The sequence below is a fragment of the Cherax quadricarinatus genome, chromosome 90 (assembly GCF_038502225.1).
Source record: "Cherax quadricarinatus isolate ZL_2023a chromosome 90, ASM3850222v1, whole genome shotgun sequence".
NCBI lineage: Eukaryota > Metazoa > Arthropoda > Malacostraca > Decapoda > Parastacidae > Cherax > Cherax quadricarinatus.
Genome location: NC_091381.1, coordinates 2537946 through 2553161, shown reverse-complemented (window position 1 = coordinate 2553161; position 15216 = coordinate 2537946). Strand labels below are relative to the sequence as shown.

Genomic DNA, 15216 nt, shown 5'->3' with positions numbered 1-15216 from the left:
ATGAGATGTCTGCTGTTTTTATCTTTTTATGAAAGGAACATTTCTCATCTTCTTCAAATTGCATATCTTTATTGTCACGCATGCGCGGGCGTCTGGCGGTAAGTATATAAACAGTGAGAGCTCAGCTTCTCCACACACTCTCTTGCTGTACCTGCAACACAATGATGCTCAGGGTACCTCGACTTATTCCTAGTTTTGTTACACATGCATTTTTGAAATAACCTCCCATTGTGATTATTTCTGGCAGTGATATGTGGGAACAAATGTTCCCACTATAACAGAAACTGCACAATGTATGAATACATTTTACTGCTCCTGTGCAGAGTTGCCTGATAGCGTTGATGGTGGGCTCTTTGGCGGAGACAAAGAGGCTGGCTCCGACATCACGTGGCTATTACACCAGACCCTATCTCCAGTACCCTCCCCACCTAGCAGGGCACCGTTACTTGCATAGACCTCTACACCCTGCTGGACACGTATACCCTGGTGCTTATACACACCCTGGTGCACCCATCCACGGTGTTCGTCCTCTTCCCTACGGTAAGCTGGGCTACCCTGCTGGGTTACCTGGCTATCTGGACCCCTATCATAATGTGAGTATATTATTTATTGATTCTTTACTTTTTGTATTCATATTACAATTCCCTATACACCAGGAATATATATTTTTAGCAATAACTGTTAGTTACTTTGCGGCCAGACAAGGTAATTGTCAGTGACGAGATCCTTTATCAATATCTGGCCTTGAGAAATTTGTTAGTTGATAACTTTATTATGGACTCCATACCCATCCTGGTAGGGGGTAGTGAAAAGATTACAAAAGCATATAATAGGTCTAGTTGCAGGACCCAAACAATTATACTACCCAAACAAATTTCATCAGTAGTAAACTGTTCTGAAATTTACATAGAAACAATAGTAACGGGTTTTTACACACTCGTGAAATCCCTCACGTAACCTTTATTCTTTTTATATTATTATCACACTGGCCGATTCTCACCAAGGCAGGGTGGCCCGAAAAAGAAAAACTTTCACCATCATTCACTCCATCACTGTCTTGCCAGAAATTAATTGCAAATAAACTATATTGTAGTTTATTTGCAATTATTAATACTTACCCAAATTTTGTTTGCCAAGCAAGTTATTGTTGTTTTAAACTAAATTACAGCAAGTTATCAGCAATAGGCAAAGTTGTGGTCTCTTTCCAGAATTGCAAGTAATACTCAGCTGTTTACCTGGAGAGAGTTTCGGGGGTCAACGCCCCCGCGGCCCGGTCTGTGACCAGGCCTCCGTCGATAAAATGTTCACATTTCTTGAGTATTTGTGAATGAGTTCTTTCAAAATACCTTTTTTTTTTATCACATTGAAGTACATAATGACGCAGGATGCGACAGCAGTTCCGCTGGCAAACTAAATATTTTTTAACAGTAGGTATATCAGTAGGTAGTATAAGCTCCCAGAGAGTCTTGTAGCCGAGTCGATGGCTGGCAGCATAACAACCAACAGTGTAGTAAAATTTTATGAAACTCCTAGTAGCCCTGAGACTTGGTATTGTGTTTTCCATTGGCTTCAATTGCCTTTATAAGATAATTTCTCCATGGTTCATTAAGGGATCCAACACTTTGCGTACGCGACCGATCCTCTTCGTATACCTTTATGGCAATTGGTTCATTATGGTCAATAGCTGTGTGAAGAATTAAGTTTGTTGGTATATGCTCCACGATGTGCTTGTATCTTCTGTTGCTGATGTTATTGTAGAGTGCTTGCTTCCCAGTGTGCTTGTCTCATTTGTGTTTGTCTCTGCTGTAAGAAAAGTTGGTGTATTTTCTTAGGTATTACTAGCAGGGATAAGCAAGAAAACCTCCGAGGTTGGGATATCATCTGGGAAGTTCATCTAATGGAGACTGTGCTATTTTATTTTATTGATTTTTGTAATGATGGATGCTGGGCGTGTTGCGCATTAATGAGATAAGCTTGAATTATGCTCAAAAATGTTCTCACTAGTGTAGTTGGTTGGTCTACTGCTGCTGTGGTGGGTCATAAGGATGTTTGAAGAATGAGGCGCTTATGCAACATTTGGAAATCCTTATTGAGGAAACGTTTCGCCAGCTAGTGGCTTCTTCAGTCCAATACAGAGAAAAACGGTGAAAGATGAGGAGGAGAATTAAGTAATCAGTCCCTTAGCCTGGAGTCGATGTGTTCAATCCATCAATCTTTGGATTTTAAGGCTGTTGAGCAGCTTGGATACTCCATATGTGGCTGTTCCTGCCTGAGAGAATGATTGTAAATGTCTGGTGTCAGTCTCCCTGTCTCAATTCAAGGACCACCACATGAATTTAATTCCGAATTACTGACATATTGCAAAGAAACCACTTTTGGATGACCCAAAACTGTAATCAGCGCATAAGCCTTTGACAGTAAATCAGTTCTATCACGCATTTGAAAACGAAAGTGAGAGGGAACCAGCAAAAATTTTTCAAACTTCATTGTCTATAAATTTACTAGACTCGCGTCTGGTTCCTGACATGAACATGTCACAAAAGTGCCTCACAGGGTTAAGAGCATGTATGGATGATCATGAATCAGTTACATTTAAGGCGTCAACTTTGAATTCGTGAATACATAGGAGTGTAAGAAGTATACAAAGCGGAGAGTTCAGTTTTAAATGTGGAAATGTGCTTGTTGATGCGCTCTAATTATCGTACAGGGACCATCGTCCTGATAACATTGTCATTACCAACTGCACCAGTGGATTATTGGACGGATTCAGCGACGTAAATAATTTGGGGAAGAGAATGTTGTGTGACTAAAGAAACTGTATAACTTAGAGTTCATACGTGGCTTTAAAATTAAGCTGTGACTTTTTTTTCATCTAGAGGTGTTTAGAGAAAATAATGAAGGACAGTGATTTGGGAAGGAGTAATTTCCTATGATATAAGAAGAGATCTTTGTGAAAGAGGACTGAAACTTCTGTTTCAGCTCCTCTGTTTAAGTGATTTGGTATGAAAGACTTACCTCCTTAGTTTCACCTACAATAAATGTGTCTTGAGACCATGAATTTGTGATGACTAGTCAATTCTCAAAATAAGTCGGGAGCTTCAACTGTTACATGACTCTTCTGGGATTAGAGCATTGTATTATTATTATTATAATTATTGTATAGGAATGTGTTGCTATTTTCTTATTTGAGATAGGTCGTATATTTTATTAATTCGGTCAGTTCTAGTTTTGATAATCCATTCAGAGATGTGTTCACCTGTAGCGAAGAAAATCCTGAGAGCTGTGCAAGGGTTTCGATAGTTTCCTGAGCATATTAACATCAGAGAGGGCATTTGTTTTCTTTAGCACATTAACATAAGGGATGCACGTTGTTGTAATAGATGATTAGTTTGCTGATAGACAATCCATGAAAATTTTTAAAAGACGATACACGATAGTTTGTTCACAGGCAATACACGACTGTTAGCTCACAGATAATTCACGATTATTTTTTACAGAGGATAACTGCACTTTGTTCACGGATGATACTCGACAGTTTTCCCCATAGTATAATTAGATAAGGTGAAAAAAAAATATTGGCCTTTTGGTAGGTAAGAAGGTATAAACATTCGTTTGTAGGTTCTGAATGTTTCCTGGTGTGGAGTCGTCGTCAAAATCCAGCCAAGCGGCAATTTATCCAGCAATAATATCCTCTTTGGTGAAGAAATAATTTCTAGGGATACAGGTATTTTCAATAAATTTTCAGTATCATGATTGAAAGCTAACAGAATATCTCTCAATTGATCGTGTGAAAATAACGAAATTACTACTGGTATTTATTTTTTTTTAAAATTTAGTAGAGTTCATTGACAATATTTGGATACGTATCTCCTGCAGTTTCAGAGAATAAAGTTGATCCAAATTCAGCCATATTGAAAATAGAACTACTCATTTGAGTCCTGAAATACTTGTACTCTGTATATCAATGTTATTAACTACCGAGGAGATGACTTAGACACATGCGAAGCATCAGGGTAATTTTACAAGATACCCAGATGTTGCACATGTTTCTTATTAATTATACAAGTACAGATACACAGTTGCTGCCTCTGTGATTGTACTCACCATACTTACTCAGTTTAGCAAAAACTATCCCATCCTCGGGTTGAACATTTATATTATCACCGTCTTTGATAAATAATCTCGAAGACGAACCTTTATCTGGACGTCTAATGATAAACATTTTTCCTTCGAGGTTTTCGTTCATAACTTGAAAATTTAAACCTGATAACTAGGTTTATATCTTCAGTGTTGGTGTTCTGAAAGGATGGAACGTTTTAAACAACTATTGGCGTTTTTTTCGAATACCCTCTGGTCAGTTTTACATAAAGAATTCATGGTTTTTAGTTCCCGTGCAATAACTTGAGGAAGCTTCGTCTGATCGGCTATTGGAAAGCGTTGATACCTATTTCCTAATTTTATTTTACAATAGTTTGATATTTCTTCGATGATTTAACTCAAATATTTGTGTTTTGTGATCGGCTTGAATCGTAGTGGCGGCTGCATCTCATGAAAAAAGATGACACCCTGTTAACTTAATCTATATAGGTGAAAATTTATTAATTTTATAAGGTGGTTAATAATACCTTCTCATGGAACGGGCAGGATTTGAGCCCATAGTAAGCCTGTTTTTAAAGTAGATGAATTTTGGCTACTGCTCGTCCCGAGAAAGGTATCCCAGTGCCGCCTAACCCCATGTCTCCGTAGGTCAGTACGCAAGAAAAGCCCAGTGAAGAGTTCGGCGTAAGTTTCTAACGCACTTAAGTATTAACGATGAAGACTTAATGCGTGTCACATTTGGTAGTTACGAGTTATCACATAAACACTAATATCCTAATGTTTTTCAATAAAATGATAAAGTAATACATACACAGCACTAAACTAACTCAAATCTTCAGCTAAGAAGCACCAGCTTTGGGGCTGCTTAATTAAAAAGGAATTCTCTTGTTATCTGAGAGGGAACAATATCCTAAAATACACCAGCACATTAAGTTTGAATCCAGTAAGAACTGCATTATCAGGCAACTGGACGTGGCACTCAGAAATCGCAAGATTTATTAAATGATAACACAGTGAAGTCCCACACAGTGATTTAGCATTGATCAGAAGTGACATTCTTCAGTTCATTCTTCAGTTCATTCTTCATTCTTCTGTCCAGTTTTGGTGAGCCTGTGACAACTGTAGCCTCAGTTTCCTGATCTTAGCTGACAGGAGTGGAACCTGGTGTGGTCTTCTGATGCTGCTGTCATCCACTTCAGGGTTCGATATCTTGTGCATTTAGAGATGCTCTTCTCCATACATTTGTTGTAACGTGTGGTTATTTGAGTTACAGTCACCTTTCTGTCACCTTGAGCCAGTCTGGCAATTTTTCTCTGACCTTATTAAAAAGGCGTTTTCGCTTACAGAACTGTCGCTCACTGGTTGTTTTGTTCTTTCACATAATTCTCTGTAAATTCTACAGACAATTGCGCATGAAAATTCCAGATCAGTTGTGCCTGAGATACTTAAACCACCTCGTCTGGCACCAACAATGATTCCACAGTCCAAGTCATTTAGATCTGATAAACAACCGAACCTCTTGACCAGGTTTGAATGCTTTTAGGCATTGAAGTGCTGCCTCCTCGTTAATTTGCATTAACGAGGTGTACAGGCGTACCTAATAATGTGGCAACTGAGTGTAAATGAATATTACTGTATATTCAGTAAAATTAGCAAATTGGGACTTATGCCAGCCAGTAACAGCACACAAGTGATGAAAATTTGAAGCCGATCTAATGAATCATTCTCAAGTTTAATTAACTATTTTATTGTTCTGACAAATTAGTCACACACACTTAATGGGTATTATCCTGCCCATAAGATACATTAGCCATTAATACTGAAACCGTTCAGGATAGGTAAACTGCAATTTTTTTATTGTTATGTAATGGGAATAAAAAATGTCACGCAATTTTACACATACAATGGTTAAATATGCACTTATAAATTTGAATGTCATCTCCACTGTCGTCGATTTAGGAAGAATCTTCTGTTTAATGCCCGAAGATATGCCACTGAGGGTTTTAGAAGTTATCAGAACCATTCCAGGATGCTGGAAATAAGTACAGAAACTTTGGTCATGGGACAAGAGAGCCAGTTGTTCAAAGAATTTAGCTCTAGTTACCATGCAGATGCATCGAAAAACTTAAAACTGACTGAATGAGATTTTTTTCGAGGTATAAGAAAAATGAAAACGAAAAAGTTGGAGGAAGAAAAAAAAAAGAACAAATTTAAGCAATCACTTTAAGGAGTCTCCATCGAGGAACTGTCGGTCTCCTGGTGATAACTGGGAAAAACCTCTTCTGGTCGATTTCAAACTAGCTGACATCAATGACATACTACTATGTAGAAATCCGCTTGTTATGCAGAGCATTTCATGTCAGTTTTGTCCCAAGCTGTCCAACAGTTGATGGTGTACCCCACCTCTCTGTCTTTCTGGAGTCCCTTCTGTCTCCTCTGTGAACACTTCATTGAATCTCATGCTGAGTTCCTCACATACTTTACGGTCGTTTCTTGTGATCTCTCCTCCTTTCCTCAGCCTGATTACGTGGTCCCTGACTGTTGTTTTCCTCCTGATGTGGCTGTACAACAGCTTCTGGTCAGATTTGGCTTTCGCTACTATGTCATCTTCGTATTGTCGCGGGTCCTCCCTTCTTCTCCATCACTGTCTTGCCAGAAGGGTGCTTTACACTACAGTTTTTAAACTGCAACATTAACACCCCTCCTTCAGAGTGCAGGCACTGTACTTCCCATCTCCAGGACTCAAGTCCGGCCTGCCGGTTTCCCTGAATCCCTTCATAAATGTTACTTTGCTCACACTCCAACAGCACGTCAAGTATTAAAAACCATTTGTCTCCATTCACTCCTATCAAACACGCTCACGCATGCCTGCTGGAAGTCCAAGCCCCTCGCACACAAAACCTCCTTTACCCCCTCCCTCCAACCCTTCCTAGGCCGACCCCTACCCCGCCTTCCTTCCACTACAGACTGATACACTCTTGAAGTTATTCTGTTTCGCTCCATTCTCTCTACATGTCCGAACCACCTCAACAACCCTTCCTCAGCCCTCTGGACAACAGTTTTGGTAATCCCGCACCTCCTCCTAACTTCCAAACTACGAATTCTCTGCATTATATTCACACCACACATTGCCCTCAGACATGACATCTCCACTGCCTCCAGCCTTCTCCTCGCTGCAACATTCATCACCCATGCTTCACACCCATATAAGAGCGTTGGTAAAACTATACTCTCATACATTCCCCTCTTTGCCTCCAAGGACAAAGTTCTCTGTCTCCACAGACTCCTAAGTGCACCACTCACTCTTTTTCCCTCATCAATTCTATGATTCACCTCATCTTTCATAGACCCATCCGCTGACACGTCCACTCCCAAATATCTGAATACGTTCACCTCCTCCATACTCTCTCCCTCCAATCTGATATTCAATCTTTCATCACCTAATCTTTTTGTTATCCTCATAACCTTACTCTTTCCTGTATTCACCTTTAATTTTCTTCTTTTGCACACCCTACCAAATTCATCCACCAATCTCTGCAGCTTCTCTTCAGAATCTCCCAAGAGCACAGTGTCATCAGCAAAGAGCAGCTGTGACAACTCCCACCCTGTGTGTGATTCTTTATCTTTTAACTCCACGCCTCTTGCCAAGACCCTCGCATTTACTTCTCTTACAACCCCATCTATAAATATATTAAACAACCACGGTGACATCACACATCCTTGTCTAAGGCCTACTTTTACTGGGAAAAAATTTCCCTCTTTTCTACATACTCTAACTTGAGCCTCACTATCCTCGTAAAAACTCTTCACTGCTTTCAGTAACCTACCTCCTACACCATACACTTGCAACATCTGCCACATTGCCCCCCTATCCACCCTGTCATACGCCTTTTCCAAATCCATAAATGCCACAAAGACCTCTTTAGCCTTATCTAAATACTGTTCACTTATATGTTTCACTGTAAACACCTGGTCCACACACCCCCTACCTTTCCTAAAGCCTCCTTGTTCATCTGCTATCCTATTCTCCGTCTTACTCTTAATTCTTTCAATTATAACTCTACCATACACTTTACCAGGTACACTCAACAGACTTATCCCCCTATAATTTTTGCACTCTCTTTTATCCCCTTTGCCTTTATACAAAGGAACTATGCATGCTCTCTGCCAATCCCTAGGTACCTTACCCTCTTCCATACATTTATTAAATAATTGCACCAACCACTCCAAAACTATATCCCCACCTGCTTTTAACATTTCTATCTTTATCCCATCAATCCCGGCTGCCTTACCCCCTTTCATTTTACCTACTGCCTCACGAACTTCCCCCACACTCACAACTGGCTCTTCCTCACTCCTACAAGATGTTATTCCTCCTTGCCCTATACACGAAATCACAGCTTCCCTATCTTCATCAACATTTAACAATTCCTCAAAATATTCCCTCCATCTTCCCAATACCTCTAACTCTCCATTTAATAACTCTCCTCTCCTATTTTTAACTGACAAATCCATTTGTTCTCTAGGCTTCCTTAACTTGTTAATCTCACTCCAAAACTTTTTCTTATTTTCAACAAAATTTGTTGATAACAGCTCACCCACTCTCTCATTTGCTCTCTTTTTACATTGCTTCACCACTCTCTTAACCTCTCTCTTTTTCTCCATATACTCTTCCCTCCTTGCATCACTTCTACTTTGTAAAAACTTCTCATATGCTAACTTTTTCTCCCTTACTACTCTCTTTACATCATCATTCCACCAATCGCTCCTCTTCCCTCCTGCACCCACTTTCCTGTAACCACAAACTTCTGCTGAACACTCTAACACTACATTTTTAAACCTACCCCATTCCTCTTCGACCCCATTGCCTATGCTCTCATTAGCCCATCTATCCTCCAATAGCTGTTTATATCTTACCCTAACTGCCTCCTCTTTTAGTTTATAAACCTTCACCTCTCTCTTCCCTGATGCTTCTATTCTCCTTGTATCCCATCTACCTTTTACTCTCAGTGTAGCTACAACTAGAAAGTGATCTGATATATCTGTGGCCCCTCTATAAACATGTACATCCTGAAGTCTACTCAACAGTCTTTTATCTACTAATACATAATCCAACAAACTACTGTCATTTCGCCCTACAACCTGTGCATATTCATTTCTGGCTCTGTGACTGTTCTCCTTATTCTCCCGGGTCCTTTGCTTTCTATACTTCTTCCATTCTCCAGCACACTTGGTTTTGGTCTTTCTACACCTCTGGGTGAACCAAGGGCTCATTCTGGCTTTCTCGTTATTTCTGTTACCCTTGGGTACAAACCTCTCCTCGGCTTCCTTGTATATTGTTGTCACATATTCGTTTACTGACCTCCCTGCCAGTTCTCTGTCCCACTGAACCCCGTACAGGAAATTCTTCATGCCTCTGTAGTCCTCTCTCTTGTAGTTTGGTTTCATTCGTCCTGCACTTCCTGCTTTCCTCTCCACTTGTAACTTTACTATGTATTCGAAGCTTAACACCACGTGGTCACTGACCCCAAGAACTCTTTCATATGTGATGTCCTCAATATCTGCACTACTCAAGGTGAATACTAGGTCCAGTCTTGCTGGTTCATCCTCTTCTCTCTCTCTCTTGTAGTGTTCCTTACGTGTTGGTACATGACGTTTTCGAGTACCACCTCCAACATCTTAGCCCTCCACATTTCTGAGCGCCCACGTGGCTCCAGGTTCTCCCAGTCGATTTCCTCGTGAGTGAAGTCACCCACAATCAGTAGCCTTGCCCTGCTCATATGAGCCCTTCTGACCATCGCTCTATTACTCTCATCATGCTCTTGCCTTGGCCTCCTGCTGTTCTGTGGTGGGTTATACATCACTGCACTTACCACCTTAGGACCTCCAGACAGAAGTGTTCTTATTACGCAGTCTCTTGCTTCTCCTCTGTCTCCTCTCTCCAGTTCATCAAAATCCCATTGGTTTTTGATGAGCACTGACACTCCTCCATCCCCTCTGTTCCCTCTGTCTTTCCTCAGAATCTGATATCCCTTTGGAAAGATGGCATCTGTTATCATTCCTTTGAGCTTGGTTTCTGCGAGAGCTATAATGTCCGGCGATGCGTCTTTGACTCTTTCGAGACATTCCTCCCACTTATTCGTTATTCCATCAGCTTTGATGTACCATACCTTCAGTTTCCTCTCCAACACTGTATTCTCGGGGGTCTGTGAGGATGGGGGACCTGGCAGTGTGCTGTGGGATTCTACGGCGTAGTGTGGGGTGGGGGCTGTAAGTGTGAATTGTGGTTTGTGTTGGGATAGCGTGTTTGGTTGTGAGGTTCTGTGGATGGTTCTGTATGTGCTTTCGCTTGATACTCTGCTCTGCTCCGGTTGTACTCTGCTGACTCTGGCCTTGTCCTTGTCCTCTTCTCTGTGTCCTGCATGCAGTGTGTGTCCTGCAGGCAGTGTGTGTCCTGCAGGCAGTGCGTGTTCTGCAGGCAGTGTGTGTCCTGCATTCACTGAGAATCTTATTTAAAACATCTCTGCATACGTTTTAAGAAGCTTCAGTACCTTCGTAATCTAAGACACTTTGACTACCATACTGTTGGAATACGTTGTGTTGAGAAAACAAATTATATTTCTTGTACTCAAAAGTTGTGGTGTGTGTACAGTAACTAAACCATAAATTTAAGGTGAAACTAGACGTAGTTTCAACCCTTCTTGCGCCATTATCATGCCATTCGTGACTTGAAAATGATACAATGATCCAGGATCCATGTCATTTAATCTTATCTCTAATATGTGAAATAGTTTTTTTTTGCATTGTTTCAGCTACAAAATTGCAACTTTCATTTTGTATGTAGTGTTTGACATGTACAGTGAGACGGAGGATTTGTTAATGAATTTATTACATGGTGGCAGTAATCACCAGTTGACTCTTCCTAACGTCTCCCATCTCTGTGATTTCATCGGTTCCTCTAACTTCGTATGACAGGATAAATGCACTTTCCGGGTAACAGAAATTCTAACCTTGATAGAAGAGGAAAAGAACCCGTACAAGGTAAGAAACGTATGGTGACATTTCGATCCATTAACTAGACACACGCTGGTTAATGGTCCTAGTAGGACCGAAACGTCGTTATAAGTCTCTCCCATTTGTGTATTGCACCAGTCACGGTATTCTTAGTGAGATGGTATTTGTTAGTGGGATGGATTGTAAAGGACCTGCCTAGTATGGGCCAACAGGCCTGCTGCAGTGTTCCTCCTTTCTTATGTTCTTACTGTGCCTTTTTAATCTTCACTAAAAGAGTTTTAGCTACTGAACACATAATAGAATACATAATAGAAGGTCTTCCAGCTTATGCTGATACATTATACCACATCATGTATAATATCTGTCTTGTGGTATAGACCCTTACGACGAATAATAATAATAATAATAATAATAATAATAATAATAATAATAATAATAATAATAATAATAATATATTTTTATTTACTGCCAGTACATGTACAAGGTATACAGGTCTAGCTGAGGTTAATGACATACTACTATATAGAAAGTCGCTTGTTATGCTGAGCATTTCCCGCAAATTAGGTCAGTTTTGTCCCCAGGATGCGACCCACACCAGTCCACTAACACCCAGGTATCTATTTTAAGCTGATGGGTGAACATAGACAACCGGTGTAAGGAAATACGCCCGTTGTTTCCACCCCTTCACCGGGAATCGAACCCGGACCTTCAACGTTTGAAGCGAGAGCTTTAGCCACCAGGTTGTGATGGGTAAATATAGCTATCTCTTGCTCTAACCCAGTAAAATATCGTGTAGTTGAAGGTTACACTGCAGTTACGTCTAATTTTTTTTTGTCGTTAAGAGATCCTGCAAAAAATGAGACCAAATTATTAATTCAGATGGAGATTATAATTGATAATTGTTGCATTTTCTGTTGCGTATTGTTCAGAAAGGCATTTTATTGGATTAATCCTAATTATAGCTTTTAATCTCGAGGATTTAAAGAAATTCTAGGGGGGCCGAAAATGTTATCGGGGGTTTAGAGGGGCGACGCTCCCTATTCAATGGACGTAAAATATTTTCATTGGCTTCTGAACAAAATTCTTTTCACTGATTTTAAAAAGTTTGATATTTCACGTTACAGAAATCAAAGTATATTTCACTGCACATATTTGTTATTCACAGGTTATACTGTTGACCATCAATAACATAATAAATTCTTGATTTTATTAATGGTCACTAGAGTATGAGGATTAACATTTATATATGTAACAAAGGAAACAAATGTTGGGATGAGTACTGAACTCTCCTGCCTCACCTCGACAACGTGCACATTTTTCAGGGTGTGAAATAGGTCAGGCCTCCTCGTAACTTCTTCTGTTGTCTCGTAGTGGGTTCGTTGGTACCAGTGTCGGCATGTTTTTAGCGTCTGTGTATTTTTTAATCTAAAATATGTGAGATTTACATTTATTTCAGACCCCGGCATTCTATGATTTCGAGCACGCTGTCCATGACGATCTCACTGGCACTCACTTCGGTCACTCTGAGGTCCGTGACGGCTACTTGACGGAGGGACAGTACTTCGTGCACCTGCCTGACGGCCGCGTCCAGACGGTCACCTATTATGCTGACCAAACTGGGTATCATCCCACCATCAACTACGACAACGATCCATACCACAAGGTTGCCCCCGCCGCTGTACATCCCCCAGCTGCTGTACATGCACCGGGTACCCCACTGCCTAGGTACCATGCACCATAATTACCCTAGCTTGTCTTCCACTCCTAGAGCTATCATGCAGACCTAAACGATCACTCTACTGGATAGAGTTGCTATGCAAATTGCGCAAGCAGTAAATAACTATTTGTTGACTATTATAAATTAAACTTTCTTTAATCTTGTTGTTTTCTGTGCATCCTTCTCTCTCACCAAATATTTGCAGATATTTTATTTAGCGGAATATTACAAATATTTTCTACCCACCTGTTTTATTTCACGTCAGAAGAAGCGGAATCACTAAAAATTTCGTAAATCTTGTTTTAATTAATATTTCCAGGAATATAGTGAGGATTGTGCTATAAATTATTATATGTTATATGCACTGTTATTATTACAGATTTATTTAAATTAAATTAAAAAAACTGGAGTTAAATATTTATATTATTTATCAACAATATCCTCTGAATTTTATACACTTCAAATTAAATGTTTCTTACATAGATTAATATGAATCATTTGTTTTTCTGCACGCATAAAATAATTTTTCTCTCATTCAGCAATATGGAGACCATAACTGCACCTCATATCTGTTGTAATATTAAACTGGAGGTAACACACACATCTTTATTTGAAGGAAATATATTAATGTTATGACTGAAATGTGTTGCCTTGGCTTCAGATTTCTTATCAACAAGAATTCGGTGTCCTTTGGGTATATATTATTTAATAGCTGCCGCTGGTGTTTCTTACTAAAAGCGCCTTTATCTTGGACATTAAAATTAATTGTAAACGAGAAAGAATCCAACTCCGACCTCAGTGTAACACGATTTGTATTGTTTCTCATTCTGATTTCTTCTCATTTATGCCAACTCTGGGTTGTCTATCAGTCAGCAGAAATTATCTTTGCTTCCATGAGCATTCACTTTTCTATTATTCTCTTGTGTACCTCCCTGTTAAAAGCCTTACTGTCCATAATTCAGGTATATTCGCGAACAAAATTACAACGTTAAGTAAGAAAGACCGACTGTGGTGTCGTGCTGAGACTCCTTCATCAATATATGCGAGGGATTCAATTCGTTATGACACTGAGAAAAAATAAATTAATCCTAAGGCTGTGAATGATGGGAATAATTAACGTTATGAAACGTGGACTGAAAACTTTTTACAGTTATCGTAGAGCAAAGGTCTGGTAGTTTTAGGATTTTAGGACTGGTTCGTTGTAAGTTGTTGGAAACAGTGAGAGAATTAAATCCTATGTTTGTTATCTTGTCTATGTTCGAGCGTCTCTACATGTTGCGGTGTCGATTGTTTTGCGCTGCTGTTATCCGGGGGACTTCAAGAGAGTATGACTCACGAAATTTTAATGACACTATTGGAAACAAACCATACCATTACGATTTCGTGAGTCATGTTGACGTCTTTGAGGTTGACTTGAGCTAGAGTTCGTCACAGCCACGCTAGCGGGAGATTCGTCTGTAAAAACTTGCATTTGTGGTCACAGTGGTGCCTATGCTAACCTTCCTATGGTGTAGAAATATACTTAGATGGATAAATCTTATTGTAACTAGCTGGCCCAGTGGCTAACGCGTCGGTCTGGAGTTTTATGACTCTCTGATCGCGGGTTCTAGCCCCACCCGTGGTATTTTTTTTTCAAAATAGTACACTGTTGCTGTTACTCTTTCAGTACCCCCTACAATCATAACACTTACCAGGGCTTCAAGTACTGTCTGCACCAAAGAGTTTAAGTGACTTACAACATCTCTGGTGAATCTCAACTTTAGGGAAGGATCACTAACTCTGGTCAAGCTCCACTGTTTACTTTTCACATGGAAATATTAGTATTTTTCAAGAAGGCTCCATACCAAGATTACATTTACGGTAGTAAATATAATCTTGTTTAATGACTTGGAACCTTCTCAGTAAAGGTTCTGAGTAAATTTACCTTTTGTTAAGAAAAACCATCTTACTCAACTCAGCAGGATTACTTACTCTGCAGTCCTTTTCTAACAACTTAAATGTTTTAACAGTATGAGATTATTATAATAATAATAATAATTATTATTATTATTATTATTATTATTATTATTATTATTACTATTAGTTTCAATTTTATTAATTTTATTTTTATTATTATTAATTATTATTATTACCATTAGTTTCAACTTTATTAATTTTATTATTATTATTATTATCATTATTATTATTATTAATATTATTATTATTATTAATATTATTATTATTATTATTATTATTATTATTATTATTATTTTTATTATTATTATTATTATTATTATTATTATTATTATTATTATTATTATTATTATTATTATTATTATTATTACTATTATTATTTCAGGGTATTCTATGAGGAATTACTGCATTGTTTTAAAATGGTTGTGCATTTT

The 15216-nt window shown here is 39.0% G+C and overlaps 1 protein-coding gene across 1 annotated transcript; it reads left to right on the top strand.

Moving 5' to 3' along the window:
* The first annotated feature begins 150 nt into the window (after positions 1-150).
* On the top strand, positions 151-14644 carry LOC128693979 (pro-resilin-like). The gene is made up of 3 exons (XM_053783939.2): positions 151-173; positions 324-593; positions 12569-14644. The coding sequence occupies exons 1-3, from the start codon at positions 162-164 to the stop codon at positions 12851-12853; spliced, it is 567 nt and encodes a 188-aa protein (XP_053639914.2). The 5' UTR covers positions 151-161; the 3' UTR covers positions 12854-14644.
* Positions 14645-15216: the final 572 nt, after the last annotated feature.